The sequence below is a fragment of the Polyodon spathula genome, chromosome 2 (genome assembly GCF_017654505.1).
Source record: "Polyodon spathula isolate WHYD16114869_AA chromosome 2, ASM1765450v1, whole genome shotgun sequence".
In the NCBI taxonomy this organism is placed as follows: domain Eukaryota; kingdom Metazoa; phylum Chordata; class Actinopteri; order Acipenseriformes; family Polyodontidae; genus Polyodon; species Polyodon spathula.
Genome location: NC_054535.1, coordinates 98,729,470 through 98,751,090, shown reverse-complemented (window position 1 = coordinate 98,751,090; position 21,621 = coordinate 98,729,470). Strand labels below are relative to the sequence as shown.

The 21,621-nt window shown below is 37.6% G+C and overlaps 1 protein-coding gene across 1 annotated transcript in view; it reads left to right on the top strand.

Annotated features, from left to right (window-relative positions):
• LOC121327294 (leukemia inhibitory factor receptor-like) overlaps window positions 1-18,254 on the top strand; it is a 56,812-nt gene extending 38,558 nt beyond the window's left edge. Inside the window, exons 11-21 of the mRNA XM_041271238.1 lie at window positions 5,509-5,654; window positions 6,425-6,593; window positions 7,406-7,482; window positions 8,307-8,523; window positions 10,196-10,378; window positions 11,804-11,905; window positions 12,363-12,524; window positions 13,556-13,711; window positions 14,102-14,192; window positions 14,522-14,591; window positions 16,715-18,254. Coding sequence (XP_041127172.1) covers window positions 5,509-5,654; window positions 6,425-6,593; window positions 7,406-7,482; window positions 8,307-8,523; window positions 10,196-10,378; window positions 11,804-11,905; window positions 12,363-12,524; window positions 13,556-13,711; window positions 14,102-14,192; window positions 14,522-14,591; window positions 16,715-17,341 — 2,000 coding nt within the window. The 3' untranslated portion in view covers window positions 17,342-18,254. The remainder of the gene's footprint in view (window positions 1-5,508; window positions 5,655-6,424; window positions 6,594-7,405; window positions 7,483-8,306; window positions 8,524-10,195; window positions 10,379-11,803; window positions 11,906-12,362; window positions 12,525-13,555; window positions 13,712-14,101; window positions 14,193-14,521; window positions 14,592-16,714) is intronic.
• Window positions 18,255-21,621: the final 3,367 nt, after the last annotated feature.

Here is a 21,621-nt window from a genome sequence, read left to right as displayed (position 1 = left end):
TTGACAGGATGTAAGGTGGGTCTTAGTTAAGGACGGTTTACTTGGCGCCATGACCAGGTGCTGCGATGTTTGGCTTAGCATTGGAAGACAAGCGTAACCTGACCAATAAGTTGCCACCAGATCCATCAAAGCGTTACACACAAAAAACAATATTCCTCCGTCCAGGAGAGCAACCACCAAGAAAAGGTGTTAAAACCAAGCCTCACCCAGGACAACTGGAAACTGCTAGAGACTGGATGATGCTGGCAGATGTTGGTCAATGGCTTATTTTTTCCACATGAGATTGCCACCACTAACCTTTGTCTTGTGGTCTGGATCAGCACACCTTGCTCATCTGATAGAGTTAACAGGATACTGTGGATGAGGTGTATGAGAGGAAGAAACTTCGGTATGCTCAACTAGCTGCTGAAGCGGAACAGTGAGGATGGAGAGTCTGGGTTTACCCAGTGGAGGTGGGTTGTCGAGGATTTGTGGCACACTCTACAACCTGGTTTCTCAGAGATGTCGGGTTCAGTGGCCAAGAGTTGCATCAAAAACAGTGAAGAACTTATCTGAAGCAGCAGAAAGGAGCAGCAACTGGCAGTGGTTGAGATGGAAAGATTCTGGATGGGGATCTCAAGCACAATAGAAAGAAAACAGCGTTGATGTACGGACAAGTAAGCTGTGCTGAGCTGAGTTTGGGATGGAGGGGGGTGATGCTGGGATGCCAGAATCACTGTTGAGCCCTCTTGAGGTGTTGTGGGCTAGTCGACGAAACAGCAAGGATGGAAGGTGCCCACTTGAAGACCCCAGAGATGTACCCTACTTAGCTCAATCCAGACGGTTGTTATGATGATGCGCTGGGGAGACCGCACTGGAGTGATCCCCGGAGCCAGCATCGCAGCCGTTGTGTGTGCTGATGCGCTGGGGAGGAAAATAAGCTTATCCCTGGAGCCAGCATTACACTTCAGTAATCAACACCAGACAGACAGAGGGATATCTGCATCATCAGATGGAAAACAATGCAAGTGGATGGAGATGCAGATGGATCACATTAGTTTACTGCAAAGCTATGTCTTAGTTGGTGCTTATCTTGGTGAGAGCCGAGTTCAAATCAGCATGATGTTTAACATCTACTCTCATGTAATGGAAATCATCTTATGGAGGATTGTTATCGCTGTCAAGTCACCCGCACCTGATGTTTTTGATCGCAAAAGGAAAGTGCAAAAAAAAAAAAAAAAAGTTATTCTGCGTTCCTGTGTGTGAGGGTTCCATACCATAGCCAGGCATAAGTGAAACGCAATGAACAAAACGCAATCAAGAATTTAAAATTAAAATATGTGCTACTTTTGAATTTGTTTTAATGTTAGTCTTCATTCCTGACTGTTCCAGTACCATAGCGAGACTTAAATTTAATACAATATGTCGTTGTAAAACCTGATATACAAGCACTTTGGAATCAATATTGCAAAACACTTAATTTTCTGCATTGCCACGTCTGCTGCGTTTCGCTGATTTTCACGTACTCTTTTTATTCGGTCTTATTTATTTTCTGTTCACTCTGCACACACTCTTAACTCAGGGGAGACGTTAGGAGGACAGAGATGTTATAAACTCCTAGTGGTTTATGTTTGAGCACTGGACGAGCTGCAAGTATGTTCATATAACCTTTTATTTAATCGGAAAGAAATACACTCAAGACTCATTCATTTTAAGTTTTACGAATCGGAGCAATGCTCCTTCGGTTTATTAAAATGCTTTTAATATTTGGAAAAAGGTAGGTTGATCAGACCACCAAATTCCAATACACGCGGTCTACAAGCACCCACTTCTACATTTCAGTTTCATTCAATATAACACTCTTAAAACCAAAACATAGTTTCAAAACCTTATAGCAATACAAACAATACATGTAAGATATAACAATGTTAGTAATATGTTTACCTCCTATTATAAGGAAAAGTAGCGTGAACAAAGTAATCAGTCTGGTGGAGATCTGCAAGTGATGGACCACTTCACCCTGCCAAGCAAAGGTCTGGATTGTGGTACCCTTTTGCGAAAAGTGTGAGTTTTTATAGGACTTGTCTCCATAGGAATACATGGAGAATCTTTATCAAGTCCAACCTTATATTTTTGGCACACAACAGCCTAAAAATTTAGAGCCTTGTGTCAGCAATTTTGTGTCATGATCTCACCCGCTCATCTCTCGACCCCTGCTCTATCTAAAAAGCTAGGTGAAACAAAGTTCACTGGACTTTTGTTGTCCCCACAGGACCCTTGCTGTTCCTTTATTTCATATGTGCAGGCAAAGGGAATAATGTTATTTTGAATATATGAATGTTGTCTGAAATATATACAACACTATTAGTTATGATTAAATGTATTAATGTCTAATAATATATTCCCTCATGCCATACTATTCTTCAAATTAGTTTTCCTTCTCTCTTTACAGGCATGTGCTTAACAGATATTATAGGGCACAAGTGTAATACTATCCCATAAGCTTTCCAACAGCACGAATTCAGTAGTTTTAGCTAAGTTCAAGCTGCTAAGAATACACATAGAACAGTTAGATGAACTCAGCTGAACTGCGGACGACCTCCTATTTTTTTCAGTGGCACACAAACCAGCTAAAACCGGTTTGCTAGCTGTGCACTTAGCTTTCCAATTTCCAGCGATAAACAAGGTTTTTTCCAATTTTCTATGGTGAGAAGACACTCTCTAACCTTGACGCTGTTTGATAAGAGAACTCCGCTCTTCATGCCAACTATCCCTCCACTTTCTGGCGTGACTTTAAGACAGGCTAACAGCAAGTTATAAAGTTTTACCTTCTTAAAACCCATCTTCTATTCTTTTTCTTAAAGTTACTTTTTATTATTTGTTGAAGGTTCTTATTTTATATTTCAAACAGCATCCCTTTCTGCTGCATCATCTTTTAACTCAGAGTCAAACTAGACAGTTTACTCCCTATAGAACACGATTATTAACTATTTTAAATGCGAACCTATCTTGACGAGAAATAATTTCATGTATATTATTATAACAGGCAGTGTTAAGCATATGGTCTTACACGCACAAATAGTTTATAGCAAAAGCAAGCATATTAAACCTTATTTCAACATTTAACAACATTTTCTTTGACTAAAAAGGGTGCTGCAGAAACTTTGCATTCAATTCTGGGAATCAAGCCCATCTTGATAAGAAACCGCCTAAAAACTGGCCACTGCCCAAAAGCTGGCTATGTATCAAATTATACCAGTTTCTTACTGCATTATTTTATACCAGTTTCTTACTGCATCATTTTATACCCAAAGAATGCATGATTTTCACAATTATTGATTAGAGCAGCATTAAACATTACATTTGATTACACATTTACATAATTTTCCAAACTAAAAGATTATACAAACACTACAAAAGATTATAACACATATTATTGCATTAATACATTTCATTTTAAATTCTCCAATCCGTGTCCGGGGTTTCAGCTCGCTCCCAGCAGGACTCTACTTCGGTCTCAGGTTCAACTCAGGTTGGCTCAGCGAACACAATAGGCTCTCGAATCCATCGTCTCGCATCACAGGTGCGAGTCGCCATGGCCTTGACTTCGTACCTACAAGACACTTGTACACACTTAGTAGGGACACCTTCCTCACATTCTAATTTTCCCAGATGCGCCCATTTTACTAAGTGACCCTTTCACAACTCATGCATTCAATCCTCTTAATATCTTTTTGGGTTTACATTTAAATGAGAGAAAGAAACACCTACATAATCATTGCATTCAAACAAGATTCTACAGTGTTTAGCCAAATGACTGCATGCAGGACAAGGTCTGAGCCCAGTCACTGATGACTTGCTTTGGCACATATTACATACACAATTAACAAGAGGATTATGTTTTAATTTGTGTCAGGGTTACTTCTGCACCATGTACAATAGTTCTGGATCTGTACACATTGTTACTATACATTTCTTTCTGCTCACATAGAGACACTTTAGAAGGGATGCCATTCATCCAGAATACAGTAGGGGGCCAAAACTCACTGTTTTTCATATCAGCAGGCACCTAACTTGTAGTTTGTTTATCATCATCAGTGGGCAAACTCAATACAACTGAATCTGAATCAGTTGATGAACCATGAGCCTTAGCTACTGAGATTCTCCATACAAAAGGATTCAATGTTTTACTGACCAGCCTAGCTGATTCAGCGTCACTTGCGACAGCATAGTGGCAAGAAATATAATGTAGTGGGGGTTCACACACACACACACAAAACGGACATGCAGGTAGGCTGCTTGTGAGAGATTAGCCTGCAACACAGACTCGCATCACACACCCGCTCACACCAGCGGGACAACACAGGAAACATTATGTGAACAGTATACAGTTCATTGTGTTAGCCCTACCGCTACTATATATGAAGTTGCAGCCCTGCCAAGGAGGCCTCCGTGGGCCAGACACTACCTGTCTGTGGGCTGTCGATTGCCATCCCCTGGTCTAGGGTAGGCTGGCACCTTGAAGCATGTAAAAACCTCTGTTTAGCTAACCTATATTAATCATTTAGAAAATTACGCTGACTCTTACTTCTAGCCAGGGTTACATATGGCAGGCAACTAGAACAAAGTAACTCCTGAATTCAGGTCACCTAAACACAGAACATACAAAAAAGGAAAATTGCAATGGAGATGCTCAGAATGGTCACAAAAGTAAAGAGGGATGTGGAAAGAAAAAATGTAAAATGTCATTTGAAGAATGTAATCTTGGGTATGGTCTCCAATACCGGTACTAAGTTTTTGTTCTATGCTAAGAGCAAAGGTTACATTTCTGTTGGCTTAGCGGCTGTTTTTAACAACTGAACCCTGCTGGGATAAGCCATTGCTGAATTGTAGAGGTAAATCCTCTTGGAGTGCATCAAGCCCCTATCTTTATGACACTTCCCCAAAATGTAACACACATTTGCTGTAGCAAACATACAACACGTCTGACAAAGCGAATGCAAACATTTTTCTGCATGGCAAGAATTAAATCAATGTTGATAACACAATTAAAATGTAAGAATGTGATTTTAAGTTTCCTGTATAAGGGAGTTTTAAAGGGGCAATGACAAAATATTATCTGGAATCATGAATTGATCTTTTCTCCGTCTTGCAACTATTGGAATTTAAACAGTTATAATAAAGTAAAATGTAACCCAAATGTTAAAGCATTTTTATGCTGATAAGCTTTCTGAAATACCTGATGAAAATGTGTGGGTGACTTACATTTCCTCTTGGCACACATTAAGGCACATATAATTCAGACCGATAGAAAGATAATGGAGCTGATAAATGACAGATGGGTAAAAGCCATGAGAAATGATGTTAAAAACATGGAATGAGCAAACTAAAATGACCATGCACCTTTACTGTGGCAAGTACCATAAAGATTGTAAGCATTAGCAGCAAAGAGTAAGATGATTATTTGAAAGATTTCACTGGCTGATGCAGTTTATCCAAGCTAACAAACACTATCTTTTTTTCCTTAAGTGTATCCATATAGGCCCAGTAAGGTGGTGGTGTGTTATATTGGCTCTAGAGAAACTGAGCTATCCTTGTCCTGGGGAGTGAGTTACAAAAATATGACCAATCTCTGTCAGTTTGAGATTATAACTAACAATAAGGAGAAAGAACTGGTAAGTTGATGCTGTCTTCAAGGACAATGTGGTTTTACTGTATAAAACTTAATGTGTATCTCAAGTTTTGTTCAAAAAAGTAATGTTGGCATGGTTTTTGTTATTAAGCTCCTCTCTTAACCAGCTCAACCATGCGTTTCCATTTGAGACATGTTTCGTGTGCATGTTTGTATAAACACACTGAGATATAAATTGATCTAAACCAGTGGTGCACAAGTCTGGCCCTCAATTTTGAAGTTTGAGGGTCTTTATTCCAAGGAGGTCCTTAGTACATTGCATCTGCGAATGGTCCATTTTAATGTAGGACCTGATTAAGTCAAAAACCCAGACTGGAATGAATGTCATGAGCCAGAGTTGTGCCCCACTGTTCAGAAATAGGTGGATCTAAACACTGCTGCTGCTTAAATAATTATTAAATGTATATATAAAAAAAAATCAAACATCCCACAGTTCATATTAGTCTTTTAGTAATTTCTGTCTGCAGAAATATGATAAAAAAACATTGTTATTTAGATATAACCCTGTTTGAATCAATTGAATAGACTTAATTGTATGGCTTTACAGAAGATTTGTTTCATGTTGTTGGGAGACAGCAACATATTCAGCCTGTATGCTTCCATTTATATTGGTGGAGCTTGTATAATGTACTTGGAAGGACATTACAAAACCCTGAACTCCCAAATTGCAGTAAATAAATTAAATACACATTTTCTACTACTTTAAAACTTGTTCATATTTATTATTTATTTATTTATTTATTGTTTTTTAAGAGGAATTTTACTTTACCTGGCCAAGAAGCAAATGCACTGTCTAATGTCACTGTAAAGCAGTTGTATCCAGACACATCCTACAGCGTCCGCACTCGTTGTGCATCTGCAGAGCATTTTTGGAAGTGGAGTAGCTGGAGTAACAGTAAAACATGGAAAACTAAGGAAGAGGGTGAGTAAAACCACTAAATGAAAATATTCTGTGAAAGAAGATACGATGTGAATATACTTCTGCTTTAAAAGCGAAGGGCATTTTTAATTCCCTGTATCCTCTGAGTAATGTCTGACCAGTTGAGCTGATGAGTAGGTGGAGATACTGGTATCCAAAGTCAACAGCATAAATCATTGCTGTGATTTGCCATAGTTTAATTATCCTTGCACTGGCCACATTTGGTCAGCTGCTGGTTAGAATTAAATAGCAAGCCCAAGTAACAGGTGCATGATGTTTCAATAAACAAACCGAGTCTGCTAAAAAATAAATATTGAATGAACCCGTTAAAAGGCGAGCGAATTATTATATTATTTTGCGAGCTGTTAAAAAAATAAACATTGAAAAGGATCAAGCCTTACTACTGTATATAGCAATAGGCTTGAAACGCCACAAATCCAGGGTAAACTTAAATGGACTTTAGTATGAAGCTAAAAGAAAAAAAAAAGTGAGAAAGGAGTCTGCTGTATGTGACAACCCCATTAGAAATGCACAACAACTGGGTAAGTGCTGGCCTACTCTAATGAGCAACATTCCTTTGTATTTTATTGTATTTATTGATGTTAAATCGCCTAGCACGATTTCTATAGAGTTTAGCTCAGACATTTACTTCAATAAATATTTTTACAACAGATTTTACAATAGCTCCTGATCAAATCTGAAGCACATATACATTGGTTGTAGCCAGTTTTCAATCAATCCATTCCTAGCCAGTTTTGTCGTTTTATTTCATTTCCTTTTAAGCAAATCCATTTTTATGTATTTTTTACATCCAGCTCCATCAAAAGCTCTGGATGTTTGGAGAGAGATTAAAAGGACTGAGCATGGTCAAAATGTATTTGTCAAATGGAAGGTGAGTCACAATTTGGGATTTTAGTCAAACAAGATTTTTTTTTTCATGGCTTATGAATTACCGTTAACGCAAAACAATTTTGGGTTATTTTTTGGAACAGCAGAATCATTAAGTTTCTCTATCCACAAGATACATGATATTTATGATATATGGAACAAACATCTCATGAACTTTAAAAATGAAAACAGAATAGTTTGGTGTTCTATGAAACATACAACTTTCAAGTAATTTGTCTTTTTAATATTGCAAAATCATTGAAAACAGTGTTTAGTTAAAATAATTAGTAAAAATGGAATAGAGAGGCAGAAAAAAACAAAGATAATAGTAATAATAATACTTGCAGTGGCAGAGCACCACAGCAGCTAAACAATTAATTAAATTAATATATTAACAGTTAACCCCAAAACATACAATGAACTACATATTTCCCATGTGCAGGGCTTACGCCTTGCCACAATTGATATCACAAAGTATTCCCAACTATAATGCCTTCTAATTTCTGATCATATGCCTATATCCACAAGTATAAATACTGGTCGAAAGCATAAAGTTCCAATATAGAGATTTAATTAATTACTTATCATAGATGTAGACTCTACTAAGCATACACTTCTAACACAAATTATGGAAACAGCAAATAGTTTACAGAAAGACTGGAGGTGCCGATTTTGTATTGCCTACTTTTCCTCACTTGGATCACTTTGTAAATATCTTGGTATCCCTGACTAGATCATTGCTTTTTTTTTTTTTTTTTTTTTAAATTCATTCAGATTATCTTTTATGCAAGTGCTCTTAATTGGGTCATATTCATTGTCATCCATTAGCCTCTTCCCCACTCTGATGCGAAGGGCACCATTGTGAAGTATGAAATAACCTGGAAGGCTATGAATGAAGTCGGTGAGCAGTCAGCCTTTGCTCCTGTGTCTACCAACAGCACAGAGCTGCACCTTAACTTCAGCGATTACATCATCTCGGTCAGAGCAATCAATTTGGCTGGCTCCTCTCCTACTTCTCAGATCAGGATCCTAGGACTGCTTGAAGGTGAGTGACTTCAATCCAATGTGGCAAATAACAAGAATTTGAACATTCGTGCATTTGCAAAATGTTATTTTTCAGTGCCTATAGAAAGTCTACAACCCCCTCTCAAAATGTTCACCTTCTGTTGCTTTATAACCTGTAATTAAAATGCATTATAACAGTTTTTTTTTTCATTCATCTACACATCCTACCCCACAATTTCCAAGTGAAAAAAATATTCTAGAAATTTGTATAAAATTAATTAAAATAAAAACTAAAATAGCTTGGTTAGACTGTCCACACCCCTTGTAGTAGCAATCCTAAATTAGCTCAGGTGTAACCAGTCGCCTTCAAAATCACACACCAAGTTAAGTGGCCTCTACCTGTGTTAAATTGTAGTGATTCACATGAATTCAGGATGAATTCAGCTGTTCCTGTAGGTTCCCTCTGCTGGGTAGTGCATTTCCAAGCAAAGACTCAACCATGAGCACCAAGGCGCTTTCAAAAGAACACTGGGACAAAGTTGTTGAAAGGCATAGGTCAGGGGATGGGTATAAATAAATATCAAAGGCCTTGCATATCCCTTGGAGCATGGTCAAGACGATTATTAGGAAGTGGAAGGTGTATGGCACCCCAAAGACCCTGCCTAGATAAGGCCGTCTCTCCAAACTGGATGACCGAGCAAGAAGGAGACTGATCAGGGAGGCTACCAAGAAGCCAATGGCAACTCTGCAAGAGTTACAGGTTTTTATGGCCAAGACTGGTCAAATTGTGCATGTGATAACAATATCCCAAGCACTCTACAAATCTGGCCTGTTTGGTAGGGTGGCAAGAAGGAAACCATTGCTCAAGAAAGCCCACCTTGAATCCCATTTGAAATATGGAAAAAAACACTTGGGAGATTCTGTGGCAAAAAGTTTTGTGGTCTGATGAAACTAAAATAGAACTTTTTGGCCTAAATGCAAAGCGTTATGTTTGGCGTAAACCCAACACAGAGCATCACCCAAAGAACACCATCCCTACTGTGAAGCATGGTGGTGGCAGCATCATGTTATGGGGGTGTTTCTCATCAGCAGGGACTACGGCACTTGTCAGGATAGAAGGGAAAATGAATGGAGCAAAGGCAAGAGAAGTCCTGAGGAAAACCTGCTGCCCTCTGCAAGAAAGCTGAAACTGGGATGGAAGTTCACCTTTCAGCATGACAACGACTCAAAGCACACAGCCAAATTTGAGGCATGACTTGAAGATTGCTGTCCATCAGCACTCCCCAAGGAACTTGACAGAGCTTGAACAGTTTTATAAAGAAGAATGGTCAAATATTGCCGAATCCAGGTGTGCAAAATTGATAGAGACCTATCCCAACAGACTCACAGCTGTAATTGCTGCCAAAGGTGTGGAGACTTATCCAGTTATGATCTTTCAGTTTTGTATTTTTAATGAATAATTTGTTTTCTCAATGAAAACTTTTTACCCCTTAAAAGCATGGTAGTATAAAAGTATGGTGTGTAGATAACTGGAAAAAACTCCTCATTTAAATGCATGAAACTCTGAGGCACTGACACAACAAAATGTGAAAAAAGTTCAAGGGGGTGTAGACTTTCTGTAGACACTGTGTGTATGTATGTGTGTGTGTGTACGATATATATATATATATATATATATATATTATTTTATCTCCTGAACTTTTGTTTTGCAGAACAAGTTGATGAACCCTCTATAATTTCTGGCACTCCCAGTGGCTTTAACCTGAGCTGGTCTCCTGGCACCAATGAGACCTGTGGGTATATTGTGGATTGGTGTCTTTTTCCAGACACACCGGATTGTAATTTGCAATGGCAAAAAGTCCCACCCAAAACAACCCACACAGTGATAACATCAGGTAAGCTTTGATATAAATCAAATCTAATCAATAAATAAATATACATTTATAATGAATAAAGGCTATAGGCTAGGCTTAATATTTCTAGTTTATTTTAAATCTGAGAAGAGAATCGATTGTGCGCAAACAATAGCTAACTGAAAAGCAAATTTTAAATTATTGATTTGAAGCAATATTGCAGCAAACATTACTTATTTTAAAACAACTACATTGATTGTGCCACATTAGGACTCACTGTACTATTACAGTACTACTATAGTTTTAACATGTATTACTCTAAATGCTATCTATCTTTATTGTTGTATAAAAAAAACAATATTAGGGGTAAAGTCTAAGTTCGATGTTAAACAAAGTGCTATTTACATTACTTATACTTTTGAAATGGAGGGGAGAGGTGCAAACTTTACAAAATATTATTTGCCACTATGCAGCAAATAATTACGCAATTTAATTAAATACATACAACCAGCATCCTGACAATGTTTTTATAAATCTGGCCCAAAGTCCCATGATGCATTGAAAACAGGAAAGTTTTGGGGATTGCTTTCATATCAAACTGTTGTATGATTAGCAAGCTCTTCCTGTCTCATTTATTTTTTGCAGTAATCACACTTCACCTTCTGATAACTTGGAGGTTGCATTTCAATTATATAAATGAAATTTACCAAACAAAAAAATAAAACTATTTTGGTAAAACAGGTATTCTCACAACTTCTGATACTCTATTAATGCAGTGTTTGTAAGCATACGGCAAGCGTTAAAAAAAAAAAAAAATAATAATAATGTTTCTGGTTGTAAAGCAACAGTCCCTGTGCTTTGTTGTCTTATTTTAAATGGTTTCCATTACCTTGGTAGACTGGAGCAAAGCTAAAGCTAAGGAAACAGTGTACACTCCGAGATTAATTCCTTCTAATAAACAAGTTCGAAATACTGTGTGGTTATTACAGTTCAAAATGTACCCTTCACTTTTAATACAAAATGTGGGTTAAATCAAGACACAGCAGCTTTTTAATGAAAGCTGCATATTTCAGCATGACGCAGCATGTTAAGTTGTAAAGACAGCTACTGAAGCGGTTAAAGAGAGGAGTGGGGCTAACATTAGAATGTTCCTATCGACGCCAAAAAAAAAAGTTATAGCTAGAACAACATCTTTGGGCCCTGATTAAATCCTTAGTTGCACAACTATTCTGTAAATTATAGGTTTTGCTATAAATACTTTATAACTTCAACTAAAAGTTTCATGCTTAAGCTGAACTATTTTGTCAAAATGTAAATATTATCTCGGAGGCTTAAAACCCACAGAAAAAAAAGGAAGTTTACATTCTGGTGTACAAACATTACAATTCAACTGTGATGTTGTGCGCTGCTATGGGAAGCAGTTTTTGCCTATAGCAGTGCTAACAGTTTACTTTGTTTTCCTTTCAGATAGCTTTAGACCTGGTGTGAGGTATTCTATTTCTGTCTATGGATGTTCACAGCACAAAGAGTACCTTTTGGAGAAGATGGCTGGGTACACACAGGAGTTAGGTGAGGGATCAAAAATAGAAGAACTTCAGACAATGCAGAAGATGTTTACAATATTACTAATACAAGGAGTGGATGGGAACAAATAAATGTGATGTCTAGGGTGCACTTTTGCCTAAATGTCCCTCACGCTGCTGTATGTTTTGTTATTTATTTAAAAAGCCACTATTTTCAATACTGAAGATACTATGATGATAGACAATATTACTGATCAGTGACAAGGAAGTTACAGCTCAATGAGACTTGGCTCTCCAGCAGTATTGTATCCCTTTATTTCAACAATACTATTTAAACACCCTGCATGTTGAAACAGAGCTATTTTGGGTACTCATAGGTGTCCTAAATACGATTGACTGTGTTAGGACAGCCATGTTTTTCTTTTTACAACCCCTCTAGAATATGTTATAGATAATTGACCATAAGGGGCACTGTTACAGTATATAGTTTTTTCTTTCCTCAGCTCCAAGGCGGGCTGTGAAGGTAAAAGCGGAAGCAAACTCTTCACATACAGTCACTTTGTGGTGGGGGGACATCCCGGTGCAGGATCGCCGAGGTTTCATTAAAGGATACAGGGTGTACTATGTCCCGCAGGTGAACTACAGTGCCAGATCCCAGAAATCAGGTAAAAAATTTTTAAAAAGGGCCATTTCCACTGGCTTGACAAATTAACCCAGAATTGCATCCAGTCTTTTCTGTGCAAAGTTGAGTGTGAGAGTATTGAATCTGTTTTCTCTGTACAAAAAACTGGTCAGAAATGCCATGGAACAAGAAAAAAGTCAATTCGTCGTCTCGACGACTTTAACCAAGTACTGCAGATTCAAGTTTCTTCAAAGTAATTTTTTACTTGCAGCTACCAGGTGTCAGTTTTCGCATAGTTCAGGCATTTAATTCAACTAAGCTGTAGCTGTAGCTTAATCAGGGAAACAGGTAAGACTGCCGTTACATTACAATCTGATCTGATCACACCTGATCTAGGATATAGAGGCTATAGGCTTGAGTGTGCCTATGTGGTAGAGCAAAAGCCCTTCTTGTGTGAATAGTGTGTGTGGGAATGGAAGGTTGGCAGGGATGTAGTTAATTATGTGTGTGCCAACAGTCCCACTTGTGGCCATTCCCCAAATAGGTAAATTAGTGCTAATTGGGTAGTGGTCACCTGTATAAAGGGAGCAGAAATCCTTTGTTTGGAGAAGGGAGTTTGGTGAGTTTTTGACCTGTGTGTTGATGTCTGTTTGTAACTGTAGTGAAAGCGAATGCCCATCCTATATTACATTTGCTTGTTTTGTTTTTTTAAATGTTTATTTTGGCCTGAGTGCCTGTTTTGTTTGTTTAATGAATATGCGCTTTAGCTCTTAAACTGCAGCTTCTTGAGTCTGAGTCTCCTTCCTGCTAATACCATCTTGTGCCCACAGTGCTACCCTGTCACAGCCTATTTAATTTAATTTAATAGCTGAACTTAAGACTGACATCTGGTTTCTGTCCGCCTAACTGTAGGACAGATAACTGCTAACTAATGAGCCCTGCAGCTATTTACCCTGGTAGATATATTTACTTTTTTTTTTTTTTTTTTACCGAGTAAAATAAAGCATATGGTTGCATTTCTCGTGTACCACCCACCCCAAATTCAGGAAAGTAATTGGTGCTTTTGTCTTTTAGTAGGTATTAAAGAAGTGATAGACATCACAGATCCTGATGTCAGGAATGTAAAGGTGACAAATCTCCACAGCGCTACATATGAATTCACAGTTAGGGCTTATACTGCTGGTGGAGAGGGCATTGGAGAACCTATCAATATCAACTTGGTCGACAGCTGTAAGTAATATATGTGTGTGTGTGTGTGTATGTAGAGGTATAGGGACATAATTTCCTATAGTTTTAAAAACTCTTTAATCTATGTAGACACAGCTGTTTGGCATTCAGTTTAATTCTGACTATATCAGTGTTCGTGTTGCCAGATGCAGAGTAGGTTTAATTTTGGATAGAATCTTCTCATTTACTGAGCTAGGTAGTAGTAGACTAGCTCTTTTAGAAGTTATGTTTTTCATTCCAGTGGCACTAGAAAACACCCATGTAATGCTGTGCTCTTGCTTAGTCATGGATGTTTTGTGAACCAAGCTCTTAAATTATGCCATTTGTTTTTCTGTTCCTCTAATGACAAACAGCAATCCTTTTTTTTTTTTTTTTTTTTTTTTTCCCCCATAGCTTTGGGGTTAATTCTTGCGATTCTCATCCCACTGGCGACTACCTGCTTCTGCGGAATTCTTTTAGGGATCTGTTACGCTAAGAGGAATTGGTATGTATTTTGTTAGTCATTGAGAAATGGTGGGTGGGCTATCATACCTTAATCGACCACCAAGCGAAACTCCATCCATGGTCGTGGAGAGATACCATTGAAATTTCCAGATAACAGCCAGTATGACTATTAGCATACATGTCTGATCGCACAAAATTATACCCAGAAAAGGTGTTTCTAAATAAATGTAGGCAAGAGGCTTGTAAAAAGTAGAGGGGTGGTCTAGTTTAATTTAAAATGTTAACTAAAAGTAGAATAGCACTTGTAAAACGGAACAGATTATATTGGGCTCCTTTTTGTGATGATAAAATTGTGTTTTTTATTTGTAGTGTGAAGGAGACTTTCTATCCTGATATCCCCAAACCAGAGATACATGGGGAACAATGGTCTGTTGGAGAGGTAATGTATGGGACAGTGTCATTTATTGTTTCTACATTAAAGGTACATCCCAGAGGGTATTAAATCACACTATACTGATGTGGAACCAATTTACAAAAATACTAATGCTCACGAATAGAAGAATGAGTAAAGTGTATAAGGGGGTTGCTCATCTTCAAGATGCTTTCATTGGTAAAAGAAGATGCAGAAGGAAAGAAGGAAATATAATTCAGACAAATCAGGCGCCTGTCTGGTAACTGACAGAACAGCCAACATCTGTTGACTCTTGAGCACTGACATTTTTATTTTCATGACAAGTGCTTTTATTTCCTCAGGTAATGTGTATCCACTCAAAATCTTGTAATGTGTCACAAGTTAATGTGGCAGATGGGTGTAATTGTGACTTTGCATTGAATTGATCTTGCTGGGGAATCTATCAGAACTGTAAAGGCCAGACTTGTAGACTGGTGTTTGACTCATCTTGGTTGTCAAAATACCACCCAGAGCTACCCTAGAGACCACTTTTACAGAGGACTTCAGTTACTGTAAACCTCTTTACATCTGCAGCCACTTTATATATATATATATATATAGAGAGAGAGAGAGAGATTGTTCCTAACTTTCTCCATGCTACTTGGTTCTTATGTTTGAAGCTGCTTTCCCTGGATTTTGGAAAGAGTTTAACGTACTGGCGATTGGTGTTCAAAAAGATTAACCCACTGAAAGCACACTGCATTAGCTTCTGGCATTGGTACTCGTGCATAGATCATTAATTATATGTACTGTGAAATACGGTACAGTTGTCTGTCGATATGATTTGTTTATTTTGTTCTGCAAGTTCTGAACTTGTTCCATATGTGAAAACGGTATTAGCAATTGAATGGGCATGATGAAATTAACAAAAAGATTAATGGTACAGATAAACATACTCGTGAGCACCTTGGAATACTGGGCATCATCCCCTTCCCCGTTCCAATTGCATCCTCTTCTGGGTTATTTTCTAATACCTGCAGTTGTGTAAAAAAAACACCAGAACTTTTAATTTTGAAACCAGACTATTTCTGTGACTTTAAGCATGCAGTCTTTTACAAAAGCACTCTCAGAAAAGTGCTTTGACAACTTTGCAATTAACTCTGACACAAGGTAACTTGCTTTTACTGCCACATCACTTTCACTTTTTGCCTTTTTAAACATGTTCTGCTGTAAATCAAGGGTTGTTTTTAATTCGGCCAGCTTTTCTTGCCTTTGCTTTCCTTCAAATTTGCCATATAATTTTCTTTGTTTCGTTTCATAGTGGTGCCTTAAATTGAATTATTTCATCACCGCAATGCTTCCCTTACATACTAAGCAAATGAGGGTTTCTTTCTGCTCTACAAATAAATATTCAAACTCACACCTTTCCTGAAACAGTCTGACTTCCTTATCAATCTTTCTTTTCTTGGACATTTTGAGAGTTATATTATTGTTTTTGATGGCCAGTAGGCTACAGTGTCTAACAGAAAACACGCCTTAAGAACCAAGCACAAGATATGATTGGCTGTCGTCTTTATCTTTACAGCGAGAGACAGCCAATCATATCTAATTAGTTCTGAGCTTCCCGCTAATTTTCTGGTGACTGATAGGATTTGGAGGCCTTACGTGTAATAAACCCAATACTGTAGACTCAGACTGGGCCGGGCCAAATTACACTGTAATGAATTAACTCTGCGGGGGACCAGATAAAGTATCTGCAAGGGCTGTATTCAGTCTGTAGGCCTTGAGTTTGACATCCCTGTTGTAAGGGGTTCTTACCATAGTAGTTTTTCCCAAAGATGGCAAATCGTATTATGGGAGTTTACATCCCACTGGGGTCGAGACAGAGGCTTAGGCTACAGCATAAAAACAAAATAAAGATGCCTCTGGCTTGTGTGTCCACCTGAAAAAAACAACAAAAAAAAACAAACATCAATGAAGTCAGTTTGCAACCGATTTAAAAAAGATTATGTTAATAATGTTAAAACCAGAAAGTCCAAGATGCTGACCCTACGTTACACCAGATTTCTACCATTTGTAAACACCTTTTTATCAGCAACTGTGAATAACTGAAACATCACAATGTTTAAAGAGTTTTACAATTCTAATTTGTTTCCTTTTATTCATTTCAGGGGAGGAGCTGTAACCCAACTTTTGATGTGAAGCCTTTTATGCCTGACAAAGTTTGTGTCATAGAAAGCGTGCCTGGTAAAGATGCAGAAGACTCTGATATATGCAAAGTGGAAATGGATAAATGTGACAGCGAGCAGATTGATGACAGCTGCTCTGATACATCCTCCAAACCCATGCTTCCATCGTACCATCCCCAGATAGTTGACTCTTACAAAGCTTCATCAGATAGCTCAAGTGGGTCCATAGATTCCTGTGCCACCCAGGTCACCTATAGTGACATTCAGCCACCATCCAGTGGATCAGTAAATAACTTGGAAGTAATTTCAGACTCTGGATACAAGCCACAAATGAGAACGCATGTGCCTCTTCTAGATGTGAATCACACTCCTAATCCACAGCATCTTGATCTTCCAGAACAGAGTGAGGGTTACCTGCCACAGGTAAAAGTAAACAACTGGAGCTTGTATTCTCCTGAGGTGGATGAGGCCACTGCGTGTATCGGCAGCCCCACCTCTGTCAACTCTACTCAGTTCCTGCTGCCAGATCAGGCTTCAGAGGAAGGCCCGTCCTCCCGATCGAGCAGCTGGAAGTTCTCTAGCTTAATGTCCAGTGAACAGAAACGTTAACCCATCCCTTGGAACTGAAACAGCTGAGAGCACAGCTAAAAGAGCACCAGTTCCACGGAAATACTTTTCTGCCGAGAATGTGAAATTCTGATCTGTGTACCAGTCCATAGTCTCAGCTTACGCATTTCAAGCTTTGTCCTAACCTGTTCTTTAATTGTTTTCCCATGGTTAACTATGTTCTGTATTAAGACTGCATAGCATTATGATTCCCTGATAACTACCAGAAAGGGGTATGTGAGTGTGGATAAATAACAAAGTTAAAAATTGGAAACCTCATGGTTGGAGTTGTCTTAATCCCACCAGTCGATGCCCTTCAAAGCAAATGGGACTTAGGACCTTGAATCTCACAGAAATTCAATTTAAACAACCAATCCAAAATATAACCTAAAAACACAATTTACAAAATGTCTATATACTATACACACACATACAGGTTTATAAGTAATGTGGCTTCTGCTTTTGGATGTCAATATTTAAATATGGTCATATATTTGGTTGGGACTGTCCATAGAATAGCCAATAGATGAATGAATATGAACGTATTTTTTATTAAAACCAACATGACTCTGTACACTGCTGCTAGCTAGCATGACTGACTGAGGCAGTTAGCATAAGCTGTTAGATTCTTATAATACCTACTTACATGTTGATCTTTTGTCTGTGCTGTTTCAGAGCTTCTTTATTGTATGTCTGATATCCCTTTTGAGGGTAGTCAATCGGTGCATTTAGAGAATTCCAATATTTTTCGGAAAACCTAATTCCAATATCAAAAGTCACGTAAGCACAGTTTTCAGAAAATGTATCGGAATATTCTGAAAGTCAGTATTCAGAAAGCCCAACACCTAGAAATTTCCGATTAAATTCCGAAAATTAACAAAATGTATATCATGTAAAAACACTTTTCGGAAAACTTATTCCGATAGCGTACTGCACATGTGCAAACTTTGACCTTAATTCCTGCACGTGGTTTTAGAAAACAAAATAATAATAATCTGTAGTCAGTCTGCATGTATCCATTTGTCTAGTTAGGGATAAAGTAATACATTTGTTAAAGTCTGTATGTATTTGTTAATACTAATAGCCCATACTGAAGCAGCAAATGTTTTAAATGACATGATAATTTGAAATAATGTCTGCAAAAGAAACTGGTAACATAGAACAGGATGAGCTGTCGGAAAGGCTGATTGAACATTGTGGGGAATCTGAATGGAGGTATAGGACAGTAATCTTTGAATTTAAGACATGACACTTCGATAAAGCACTATATTAGATTGGTCTCCGTTATATCGCAGAAATGTCCGGTCTTCAAATTGTACTTAGGCTACTACACTACTTTGCATGAAAAAATATCCTGCGTTTTCCGAAAACTTCAATCCATATATACAGTTGAATTTTAATTAGATTTTCTATCGTTACTCATGTAAACACGGAAAAGTTTTTAAAAAATCAGTTTTCTGATTCAGTATTTGTCAAGTAAATGTACTGATTGTTACTATTTCCAAGGTTGCTATGTTTATAGCCTGCAGGCGTCTCGTCTGGTTGTAGGGGAAGGGAATGTGGTGGTTTTGAAGTGGTTTGAAATTGTAAATAGAGCAGACTTGGTTTTAGGTGGACAGGATTCTGAACAAGAAGGATTTAATTTAAAAATGCCTCCGTGGTAGTTCAAGCTGACTTAAAAGGGAGGTGTTGTTTGAACAGCATCACATATTCTAGTTAAGATTCATTGTTGGGCTCTTCTTTAGTGATCTAAGTACTGCCGATCTTTAACTCCAAAGGTGGAGTATTTACTCCCTTAATGTCTTAGAGTGTTGCGTTGTTTAAAAAAGAATAGGTTGAGTGCGATGGAGAAATAAAAACAGATGAATGAATATGAACGTATTTTTTTAACAAAGATATAATTTTTACCATAATTTTTTGTTTTAAATATATACTGTAGTGCTGGTGGCACATTTACCGTTAGCAAAGAGAGAACGCTATCTGTTCCCAATGCAATAGAGAGCTTGGCACCAAGAGCAGAATATCGGGATTCATTCAAAGTTTGTATATTGATAACAGTTTGTATTATTTTAAAATTAAATAGATCCACAGTATTTGCACCACTTAATCCTCTGGGGTCTACATAAAGTTTAATTGAAAATAAATACTGGACATTTATATTCAAAGTAAGGAATTGATTCACCCAAAGAGGGGTGTATTCAGTATTGGGGGTAAAGTTAAAAATTCTATCATATTTGCATTTTGACTCCCCATTTGAAGTGTCCATTTAGACTGCCAAGTAAGGGACTGTATAAAATGTATTTTCAAATGTGTATGCACCTTTTTTCGTCTTCATGATGAAACAAAACTGAGCGAAAAAATGTGACCACTAAATTTAGAAAGCCGTTTTTCCTGTTTTGTTTATTATCATTAGAAATGACGTCATTCTGTAAAGTTAAATACTTTAAAGAGTAGAATGTTTGTTTGATTTTATTATTGTTCTTTGCTTAACTTCAGAAACTGGGCTCGAGTGTTATGTGCTGTCAAAGACTGTTTCAGATTTAGGCGTGCTTGTTTGAGGTTGTGATGATTTCTGATGAGGTGTAATGTAGCTATGAGCAGGGCTTTGACTGTGGCTCAGCAAATTGAAGGGTACAGTTCTACCTGCACATCTAGCAAGTTGCTTCTGGAGCCATTCCACAAGGATGGAATGACTGGAATCAGAACAGCTTGTTCTGTATGCTACTGCATTTATTGGTACTCGAATGGAACTGATACAATTTTAGACCTGCTGCTGTGGACAGTATACTAATCTATTTTAGTTTTCTGTGTTTTATTTTTTTTTATAGCAGAAAGAGATTTTTACAGTGTGTTTTTGTTTATTTTTTAAATTCCAAAGTATTACATATATACATCTATGTATCATATCACCACATAGCCTGTATACCACTGTGCTAATACTATTTATAAAATGGGTATTTTAAATACTCTATCCTGATTGGTCAAAACAGGTCACATGGGGGTGTTATTACAGCATATCACCATGGGTCGGCACTTTTTTTTTTAAAAACGTACAAATTGCTGGCAGATATCCATTCACTAGAATTTAAAAACAAAAACGGCAGACATATTGGAATTTATCACAATTAACATGATCGAGATTTATGTAAATGTTGAACTTTTCAGAAACCGAAGCGTACATGAGATATTGAATGAATCTGAATCGGACACCAATGATTAATTAAAGTAGTGATAAAAAGCAAAAGTAAGTATTCAAATGAATTCAGAACTCTCCATTCTGATTTACTGTTCCTTCTCCCTGTGCAACAGCGTTTCCCGATCCCATTTTGAAAATAAATAGTTTAAAAAATACCTCTTAAACTTTCGTCTTTTCACAAAATGTTTGGGTCCCTCTTAAAAGAGACTGCTGTTAAAAGCTTTGCCTCATGACTTATAATGCAGCGGGGGGGGGGGGGGGGGTTGGATATTAGAGTATATCCCACACCCTGTCGTGCCTTATTGCTTACATGTAGACACTGACAGTACTGTAAGTGAAGACATGTTTGTGCTATCATTCTATTAGTATGGCAAACAGTATAATCTCAGATGTAATCTTTCTGGCAAATTGTAGGCAAGCCTTTTTTTTAATGCAATTCTAGACAGATTCCACAATATTAAAGAGAACTCCACACACAAACAGGTGGATGGATCCGGGGAGTTAAAGATCATCTAAAGTCTTTGTGCTCTTCGTATAATTAATTTGGTACCTAATGCACTACATTGTGTACATCATTTAAACTAAAAAAGTACAACTGATTTTTTTTTTTTTTTTTACTTTAAGTGCAAATAATGTCTTGAGCTGTTGATACAGGACTAGTTTTGTAAGAGACACTCTCTTGGTAAAATGGTTGATAATGTTGTGCAGGTCAGTTTATTAGAACAAATATCATCTTGACACTTTACTGGATAGTGTCATAATTATGGCTTGTTAATGGGTTAGCATTGCCTTTGTTTTTGTAAGATTTGCCTCAGGAAGCTTCAGTTTACCGATATGTAATAGTAATGGACAACCCTGCAGCCTTTTCACTTTATCAGGTTCTACTATTTTTACACTACAGACAAAGAATGTGACTTAGTGAACATGGGAGTTTACTGATGTGCCAATATTGATGAGTGCACTTATTGGGTTAAATGAGAAAGCAAATGCTCTACAGGGTCCATTGCTCCTGGAACCTTGGCAGCTACCTCAGATTACTTAAGATGTCTACTTATCCCATGGGAAAGGAGACAGTCTTGTGTAGCTC